Below are 10258 nucleotides of genomic sequence, written 5' to 3' on the forward strand. Positions count from 1 at the left end.
TCTATCAAACAGGTCCTGCTGTCAGTAGCACACAGTGGTCAGCACAGCGTAATACGAGGCTTATTCTTTTAGCTGCAGGAGCCCCAAATCAGGCTTCATAGCACCGACCAGCAGCAGCATCTTCTGCTTTTAGACGACTCTACACATTTACAGCATCCTGACCAGTGAGCACGGTGCAGGGATGTGTCACCGTCGAGTTTCTCGTGTGAAGATTTTTGCTGAACTTCCACTGCTCTGTCTTTCAAAGAGAGGAGAATGAACCGGTTCTTTGTCTCCGCCCACTCTGATCTGTATATTCAGTCACTTCTGCCGGTGAAAGCTGGTGGTGTACAGCACCAGCCTGTTTGCACAAGACTAGAAACCAAACCCCACACCACGAGTCCCACTGCAGGTCAGTGAGTGAGTGTGTTTTTGTCAAAGCTGCCACTGCTCTGTTGTCAATAAAGCTTTCCTGCATTCCTAAGTGTTTCTGTCACATTGATCTATTGAAGAGAAAACCACATAACCGAGACGATGCATGGAAATATTCAGTGTCATGTTGAAATCGCACGTCTGTCAGATTTATAGGAGGTTGAGTCACACAGCCTCCTCGGGAGGGTCTCCTTGTAATTAAACCACAAACTGATGAGCTCGCTGGGATCAACATGTGACGTAGTCCTTTATCACAGCTGCGTGTCCGTGGATGGAGCACAGACAAAAAGGAGTGTGCAAATGAAAAGCGGAGCTACAAGTGAATTCAAAAATAAAATCAGCAAGAAACAACTTTTCCAGTGTAATTTTTAAAAATCTATGTAATACCAGTTACCTCGATGCCTTACAGCATGGAGTTCAAAGTCACCGCTTTGCTTTTGTTGCACACAGCATCCAAAACACCAGCTTAAAATAAAAGTCAGTGTGAAGAAGAGGAAGGGCAGACGATGCAGTTTGATGCTGATGAATGAAAGACGAGGAGCTTTCCCCTCAGGACTGCAGTTCACGCTCCGAAATAAACAGCTAAGCTTTACAAACGTCAACATGAGTGCACACTCAGACATGAGAAAAACCTCCGGATCAGACCTGGAGCTTCAGCACAGATCGAGGAAAGTCGTGAGGAAGCATTTCAAGCCCAGACTGACATCAGAGCTGCAGAGGACGACTGTGTCATCAACGCTGAAGCCTGACCTGGAGGAGGTCAAAGAGCCCAACAAAACAGCTACAAATCAATTGCAGAGATGCTGCAAACTGAAGAAGTGATGACACATCGACAGACATTCAGAGAAATGTGGGAAACTGAGTACGTGCCAGAGGACCCGGGTGGAGCAGAGCTGCTGCTCCTCCACACTGGAAGGAGCCAGGGGTGGATGTTCTGAGTCGTCAATGTGAACACCACCGTGTACACTACATTTGTTGATTAGAAAAACACCTGGAAGACGATGTGACGCCTCTTCACCCTGAACACATGCTCAGGATGCAGCAGGCAACCAGCCTTAAACGGGCCGCTAACAAACAGGACAACAGGAGGAGCTAGGCTACAGCACGGAGGTCACATGTTCCCTGATATTTAGATAAGAAGGACTTTATTTTAGGAAAAATGCTGTGATGTTACTCAGCATTTTTCCTCTAATAGTTTGTCAGTTTTCTTTAGTTGCACTAAATTATCCAGAGGATATTCAGGACCCCGGGGCCCTGCACCGCTGGGGGCCACCCAGGAGGCACATAAAACTAACTTGAGATCTTGAAACTCTAATTATTGGTTTAATGAAGTTATTTTTCCATATCTCACCAGCGTCTCTCTCTCCAACACTGACAAACTTGTAATTTCTTAACTTAATTAGCTTTTTTAGAAATGTCAGATATTTATTTATTTATTTTATTTAAAAGGAGAAAAATATTTACCCCTTTTCTACTAATGGACATGTGCCAAAAGCATTTCCTGAAAATGGATGGGGGTTTCTGAGTTGTGCAGACTAATAACATTATTTCTAACGAGTCTTCGTATATTCTTCAGTAACACTCACTGTTTTAAATGTTAGCACAGAGTGTGCAGGTGGCCCGGAAACACAGAAACATCAACTCTGATTAGAACTTCGCAGTGATCACGTTCAACAAACGAGCTTTTGGATAACAGATGATCAAATCTGTGACCTCATCATATGATTTATAATTACATGCAGATCATCCCAGTGCCTGAGAGGAACACGTGTGTCCAAGTATGTGATGAAATACATCAAATATATATTATGCAGAAAATATTCAATAACGTTAAATGGAGAAGTGAACATTTAGTGGGGGGGGGGCAGGTTACAGTAGATCTACAGACACATTTAGTGTGCTGTGGAAATAAATCACAGCAGTGTTTCATTGGATGATTACAGTGACTTAAACTAGAGGATGCATTTGCTGCAGTGCGAATGCTGAGAGCTGAAATGTTCAATGTGCTGAATCAACAAATCTTCCAGCTGAAGGTGCAGAACTGTTGAAAGCTGAAGTGTCAAAGTTGGAAAGTAGCTGAAAATCTTTAAAATGTAGGGGAGACCGGGGATAGTTGTAACGTGGGTCAGTTGTAACACTTCCAATTTCTCCAATCAGGGCTAAGTTTCAAATGATGTGACTCATCCTGTGCATGCCCAACTCAGTTCTGCTATCACATGTGAAAAATCAGCACATTTTGTCAAACACAGACAATTTAACATGAAAAAAAGTCATTTGTATGCCAAAAAGTACGTTTTTCTACTTTATTTCAATTTGTGAAAGCATTATCTGCTTTGCAGTTAAACTCATCAAACTTAAATTATGTTATTTGTATGTCTATGGGGATATATTCTGTGTAGGTCTTTAGTGCTAATGTTTTAGCCGTTGGCTGTAATGTTAGCTAGTTCATGGCTATAGGAGTCTGGGTCAGTTGTAACAATAATGCAGATGTTACAACTTACCACACTATTACTTTAACTTATATTAAACAAGTTGGGGCAACGACATCAGCAGAGAGAGGTTCACTGGTCGCATTTGTATATGCAGTTAATGCCATTGGCAACACAATTCCTCCACTGTTTGTGTTCCCACACATACATTATGCAGACCACTGTGTCAGAGATGGACCAGTAGGAAGTACTGGTAGTGGAAATAAATCAGGATGAGTGCAAGAAACAGATTTCCTCATCTTTCTGAAGCACTCTGCAAACCTCACCAAGGTAAGCCATGATAAAAAGTAATGGAATTGCGATGCTGGTGAACAACTACATTTTTTCAGCTTCATTGTTATGTTCAAAATTGGTGCAAGAGTTGTAGGTTATAATGCCCACTGAGCCAATGAGGCCAAACTCAAGGAAGACCAACCAAAATTAATGAAATATTCAGTTGCAGAAAATTCCATAACTTGTCTTTTTTGGGGGGTTGGAATATGTTCAAAAGTTAGATTTCTGCATTCTGTCACACACACACACACACACACACACACAGCTACATAAATGGCTCTAAGTGCATTCATGTGTTGAATAAACAAAGATTACATGTTAATATTTTGTCAGTACCCTTATTTCATTGTGTTACATTTCACCCCAGGATGTGTTACAACTAACCCAGACTATGGGGTTAATTGTAACATTTCACTCTTCGTGTTTGAGACCATACCATGCAATGGGTAATTGTGCTGCAGAGAAAATAGCTGCACATGTAAATACTTTGCATTACATTTTGAATCCACTACCTTAAAAGAGCTTCAATTTACAGACAGAAATGTCAAAAATGTTACAACTATCCCCGGTCTCCCCTACGTTAGAAAAAGACGACTAATGATAATATGAACTTTAAATGTCTAAACTCAAGAATCTCAAAGCATCAGTGACTTTGTTCATCTTCTTCTGTGCCGCGTGGATGAGGAAGCTGACGTTTAGGTCCTGGGAGATGGTGGTTCCCAGAATCTGGTTTACTGTGTCCACTGGGCATGAAGGAAGATCAGATTTGGTGGTGTTGGTTTCAGCCTGAAGCCCACCATCATCTCCAGCTGGAGGCGGTTGATGAATTTTGTAGACTTGACTCCTCCCATCATCCCAGCTCTGCTGTGACACCAGCTCTCCCACCTGAACGTGATTCGTTGTGTTTATTTCACCAAAGATTCAGCAACTATAAAAATTCAACTCAAGCATTGAGCTGTAAGCATTTACATGAGATTTTCTTCTCATATAGACATCTGAAAGGAAAATATTCTTTCACCATAGATGCAGAAACACCGATGAGGGACTTTTTATTTGATTTTGTACAGCGGGACTTGTTTTTTCTTTCCTCCTGATTTGAACGTCTGCAGACGTCTCTGTGCAGCACTGCTCACTTGGATTTTCCTGAAAAACACTTTTGCGGTGACCGGTTATAAAATATGACTTTTGGGGATTTCACAGGAATCCGGGAGCTTTGCAGCTTTCCGCCTTATATGGCAGGGCTGAGCGCGTGCTCCGTGCCTGTCCACGGGCTGCAGAGTGACCTGGAAGACAAACACGGTGTAGAGGCGGAGGACACGCACGCACACACACAAACACACACAGCTCTGTCCGCTGCGCTGTTGGTGAGTACCTCTTCTGTCATACAAACACAAAACACGAGGAACAGCACAGAGAACACGCGTGGAACATTTCACACTGGAAGTTTTAGCCGAGCTAAGCTCGCTCAGCACGTTCAGCCTGAGTGTCACGTGACTCGTAACTCCGTCTGTGGCGCTTCCACCTGCAGCGGCTCGCTCACCCACGCAGGCCGAACATGGAGGCTTCGTTTGCAGGTAAACGGGCTCTGGTCACCGGAGCAGGAAAAGGTAAAGGAGACACGCACACGCACGCACGCACACGCAGCGACACCAGCAGGCTGCTTTATGAACAACATCCACCTTCGTGCAAATGCCCCCACCAACCCCAGTGTGGTCACGGGACACGAGACTAAGGCTACGTTCACACTGCAGGTGAAAGCGCATCAAATCAGACTTCTTTGACCCTCTGCGACACATATCCATCATGGTGACAGTGTGAACGGCACAAATCCGATATTTTCAAATCCGATCTGGGTCACTTTGGTATGTGGTGCTGAATCAGACACATATCTGATGTTTTAGAAAGCGACTGCTGCTTGATGGTCACGTCGCATTAATTCCGTCTTTTACGTCACTGACGCAAGACAGACGCCAACTATCAGCGCCGGAGAAGACATCGCGAACCTTCCTGGCCCTCCAGTGAAACTGTTGGGAACAACGTGAACATTTTATTTGTTCTGTATAACCTGCAGATTCTGACAGAAATCTGCAGCTATCCTTTGAAGCAGCGCTCCTCTGAAACAGCAACAAGGATCATTATTAAATTATCTACATTATTATGTCAATAACAAAATAACTTAAAGCAAAAACTGGGAAACGTGAAGTCCGAAGTCTTTATATTAAGGCCGTCAGTCAAACATACTGTTGCTCTGGGTCTAAACAGAGCGCGCTGTGTGTGACGTCTTCTTTTGCGCATGCGGGCGCTTGAGCGTTCACACTAGAGCGCGTTTGCTGTCACATTTTATTTGTACTGTGAACGAGCAGACAAAAACATCGGATTTGATCAAAAATTCGGAATTGAGCATCAAGACCTGCAGAGTGAACGTAGCCTAACTCTCCTCTCATGAAACTGTTTCTGTTTTTTACACGAATCAATGCTTAATGTAAAGTTTCATGTGATTTCCACTTGAGCTTGATTTACAAACAAGTTCCTGAACAGAACATTAAATGTCAGCAGTGATGTTGATTTCATTTACACTCAAACACAAACCATCATAGCTCCTTGTGTGGCCCCAAACGGAGGCTGCTGTATAAACACGTCCTTCACATACATCAAGTTAGACAAATATAAAACACAACACTAACATGTCCTTCTGTCGGCTTCCAGCCGTGTTACAGACGTTTAAAGTGAGACAGTGTTGTGGACGATGAAGTTACTGATTACTGTGAACTCAGCAGAGTGTGCTGGAGGAATCTGATGACACTGCACGGAGCCTGAACCAGTGTCATCAGTGAGAAAGTGGAATAACAGGAGCTTTGTTGGTGGAACGAAGCCTAAGACATGTGTGGAATGTGTGTGTGTGTGTCCACTCTGTAATCAGTCTTTGTGTTTATGGATTCTTGTGTCCCAGGGATTGGTAGGGCCACAGCTCTGGCTCTGGCACGCTGCGGGGCAAAGGTCATAGCGGTCACACGAACGCAGGCCGATCTCAACAGCCTGGTGGAGGAGGTGATCACCCCACACACACCCATCTGAGGGGCCCCAGCCCTGACCTTTGACCCACACAGTGGACTGTCAATCAGCATAAAGCATATCTCAGGCCACCTCTTAAAAATGATGCGTATAAAAGCCAACCACGTGTAAATGCACCGTTAGGGAACCGACAGCGAGGAGCTGGAGAGGCGTGTGGGTCTGGTATTATCGTAGGGTCCACCTTACAATATAAAGCACTTTGAGCTGACTGGTGTTGTGATTCAGTGCTGTATAAATAAAATGTCCAAGAAGAGTCCAAAAGAAAAAGATACATTACTAAAATGATATATATGGATTATAAAAGCACAGAATTAACAAACAAATATTTAGGAACCTTTCTAAAGCCTCTTTAAAAAAAAGTCCCAGTTCAGTTTTATTTATATTCACAACAGGCGCCTCAAGGTGCTTTATACTGTAAGGTCGACCCTACAATAACACATACAGAGAAAACCCAACAATCATATGACCCCCTATGAGCAGCACTTTGGCGACAGTGGGAAGGAAAAACCCCCTTTTAACAGGAAGAAACATCCAGCAGAACCAGGCTCAGGGAGGGGCGGGGCCATCCGCTGCTGGGGAGAGAGAAGGAAGACAGGATAAAGACATGCTGTGGAGGAGAGAGTCATATCTTTAAAAAAAACGTTACATATAAAAAATCCAAAATGTCCTCTTTCTGCAGAGAGACTTGACGTCACCGTAGCTTTAGCTTTAGCTTTAGCTCTGTGCCTGGAAGACGTCAGAAACCCATCACAGCTGTTCCTGTCAGTTCTCTGATGGAGCGTCTGTGATGCACAGATAAACCTAAGAGACTCTAATCGACTCTTTGCCTACAGCTTTGATCTGCACAGTGAGATTTCTTCTCAGTTTAAATCTTATTAATAACTCATCCAAACCTTTTCTGACTCATTATATCAAACAGATTTTAATCAGCTGACGGCGGCTGATGACTTTAAAAGCTGTTTAATGTAGTTTTCACTTGAAGTAGAATCTGCAGTATGTTCGTCATGCAAATACAATAATAGAGAAATAATTTTTTTCAATCTGCACGGCTAACATGAGAAGCATTTCACTGATTGACTCTACGGCAGCAGCTGAAAGAAGAACAAAGCTACCCTGCACACAGTTGGTCTGACCTCAGAACAGCTGTTCAGCATCTGGATTTAGTTGTTCTCGTCAGAGTTTGCTGTTTGTGAGGAGGCCTGTGACTGATTCAGTTCTGGGGCCCAAACTCATTATAAATATTTGATGTCTCTTGTCTTCCTTCTAATTCGAGTCCGTCTGCTTTTGACTTCCTGTCACAGTGCGCCTCCATCACCCCGGTGTGTGTGGACCTCACAGACTGGGGGGCCACAGAGCAGGCCCTGCAGGATGTCGGCCCTGTCGACCTGCTGGTCAATAACGCTGCCTGCGCCAACCTACAGCCATTTCTGGAAGTCACACCTGACAAGTTTGAGCAGTAAAGCAAATATTCTCAACTTTCATATTTGTTACTGAGGAAGTACCAGCCATAAGGACACAGCACAAGCCTGTGAGCCCGAGGCCAGAGCCTCATCATGTGCTAACCTGTCACGTCTGTTGTGTCTTCCAGGGCTTTCAGTGTGAATGTGAAAGCTGTGGTGCAGGTTTCTCAGGTAAAACAAACACGGCCTTTATTAAACCACGGTGTTTCCTTTCTTTGGATTTGATTCGTGGGAAATGCATTGCTTTGAAGTTCAGCTGTGAATGAACCCGTCACAATGAGTGTTGGACAGGGTGCTTTAGAAAACGTGTGATTGGGACTTACAGTAAAAGTGTTTTTTTACCTCGATATTAAGAAATGTCTTGTGTAGATCTGAAAGCTCCGGCTCTATATCTGTGCTTCGCCTGTCGGTCTGAGCCGTGCACAAATCTGTGCTTAAAAAATGAGCAGATGACATTTTGTTACATGAATTGTTTGACGCTGATGTTATTGGTTAAGTTGGGTTTTGGAAAGTTTCTGTAACAAAGCTCGATGCAGTTGAGTGGAGCTTGTAGGGTGTTGGGTTGACCCGTCTCATTCATCAAACTGCTTCTGTGCAATGAGACAAAGCTCCGTCTGTTGGCAGTTAGTGGCTCGTGGTATGAAGGCCCGGGGATCGGGAGGCTCCATTGTTAATGTGTCCAGCCAGGCATCGCAGCGCGCCCTCAGAGAGCACGCCGTCTACTGTGAGGATCACAGACATGGGCGCCACAGCCTCTATCACATTTAAACGAAGAAGCCCAGTGAGGGTAACAAACTGAGCTTCTGTTTCTGCTCTGTGCTCAGGTGCTACCAAAGCGGCTCTGGACATGCTGAGTAAGGTGATGGCTTTAGAGCTGGGACCACATCAGGTACACCACTGTCCTGTTCCACACGTCCAGCTTCCACCTCACAGTTACTAATGCTAATGTGGTTAGCTCAGGTGCATCTTTGTGAAAGCATTAACTGAGTTAGTGATGCCACAGTTATCGTTCAGTTCGTGCTGTCTATTTCTAAATGATCAGGAAATACGGGGAAAACAATATAAGCTAATGCAAGAAACTGTCCAGGAAATGATTTCATGTGAATATTAATTATTCCTGTTCAAGTGTCAAAGTCATTTACACGTGTGCCTCACGTCATGTAAGGTGTTGAAAAGCATTGGAATACTTCGATGAGACCTGATATAACAGTGAAACACTGCCAGCACACACCAATGCCAGGACGGCTCACTGCACTGTGAAACAGCTTCTGCAAACTCATATAGCCTGGTGTGGTGCTGAGAGAGAGAGCAGCAGGTTCATAATCATACACAGGATGTAGGCTTTCAAATCCCAGGAGAGACCCTAAGTGACCCTTCGCTCTCCGAGGACGACAGGCCCGAAAGCAAGTCTGCAAAATTCCCACCTGCACCACAGTGTGATATGTGCAACATAGTGAAGGAGTTGTGTAAAAAGTCGCTGGCAGCTGGTGTCAGTGGTGTCGGCACCAACCTGACACCAAAGTCCACACAGAGTTTTGTAAAGGCTGCATCTAAACGACACCTGAATCAGTTCCTGTGAACTCAACATTTACTGGAAGCAAACAACAGGACAGCAGCCAACACCAAACTTACTTATAAGTTCTATGAGCCAGTGTTTTAAAGCATGTATGAGGTTCATACAGTCGCTTTAGGAGGTTACTTTAGTTACTGCTGCCTGTCCGGCTGTTAACATGAAGTATTCAACAGTCTGATCGGGGTCGTCTGAACAAAGATGGGATCTGACGTCTGTTCGGTGACTCGATTAACTCAGGTGTCGTCTTGTGATCAGATCCGTGTGAACACCGTGAACCCCACAGTGGTGATGACTGACATGGGTCGCTTGGGCTGGAGCGATCCTGAAAAAGCCAAGAGCATGAAGTCCCGGATCCCCCTGGGCCGCTTCGCAGGTCAGTTGCAGCGGTCTTGGTCAGACATGTCCTCTTAGATCACATCACTGTGTTTGTGTTCAGCTCCTGTATGCATGGGAGGAAGTGTTACCCCACAGACAGGTGACGAGTCCACAGAGTGAGACCAGTTTGCATGATCCCAGTCGAGGGTTAGGGACATAACACTGATAGACTCAGTCCTGCCCTCTCGTCTGCACACGATCCTCCCCGTGGTGTCAGGGTTAGCTCTGTAAAGCTGAGTGTGATGTGTGTGTCTGTGTGCAGAGGTGGAGGAGGTTGTGAACAGCATTTTATTCCTGCTGAGTGAAAAGAGCAGCATGATTAATGGAGTCACTCTGCCGGTGGATGGAGGCTTCCTGGCCTGCTGAGCCACATCAGCCCATCGTCCACCTGCTCGGAGCAAAACTTCACTTGCAGATTTCTTCTTCACTGTGATTGTCTCCAATATAACTGGACTCAACCAGCGAGGGGCCCGAAGGATTGTTTGACCCATTGATGGAATTTGTGCTATTAAAAGATAAAAACATGCTGCTGCATTAAAATCAGTATTAAAAACAAAAACTCTGTTTAAAAATAAATTGTTTGTTTTTTACTGAAATATAAATGA

The 10258-nt window shown here is 44.5% G+C and overlaps 1 protein-coding gene across 3 annotated transcripts; it reads left to right on the forward strand.

Moving 5' to 3' along the window:
* The first annotated feature begins 3980 nt into the window (after positions 1–3980).
* On the forward strand, positions 3981–10211 carry dcxr (dicarbonyl/L-xylulose reductase). 3 transcript variants are annotated; one of them, XM_026177526.1, is made up of 10 exons: positions 3982–4130; positions 4374–4537; positions 4702–4780; positions 6124–6221; positions 7547–7701; positions 7834–7876; positions 8330–8429; positions 8530–8594; positions 9534–9651; positions 9916–10211. In XM_026177526.1, the coding sequence occupies exons 2-10, from the start codon at positions 4406–4408 to the stop codon at positions 10017–10019; spliced, it is 894 nt and encodes a 297-aa protein (XP_026033311.1). In that variant the 5' UTR covers positions 3982–4130; positions 4374–4405; the 3' UTR covers positions 10020–10211. The 3 variants fall into 3 exon arrangements, with proteins under 3 accessions (XP_026033312.1, XP_026033311.1, XP_026033310.1); XM_026177527.1 differs by lacking the exon at positions 4374–4537 and having other exon boundaries at positions 3981–4130; XM_026177525.1 differs by having other exon boundaries at positions 3982–4537.
* The last annotated feature ends 47 nt before the right edge of the window (positions 10212–10258 follow it).

Source organism: Astatotilapia calliptera, chromosome 8, assembly GCF_900246225.1.
Source record: "Astatotilapia calliptera chromosome 8, fAstCal1.2, whole genome shotgun sequence".
NCBI lineage: Eukaryota > Metazoa > Chordata > Actinopteri > Cichliformes > Cichlidae > Astatotilapia > Astatotilapia calliptera.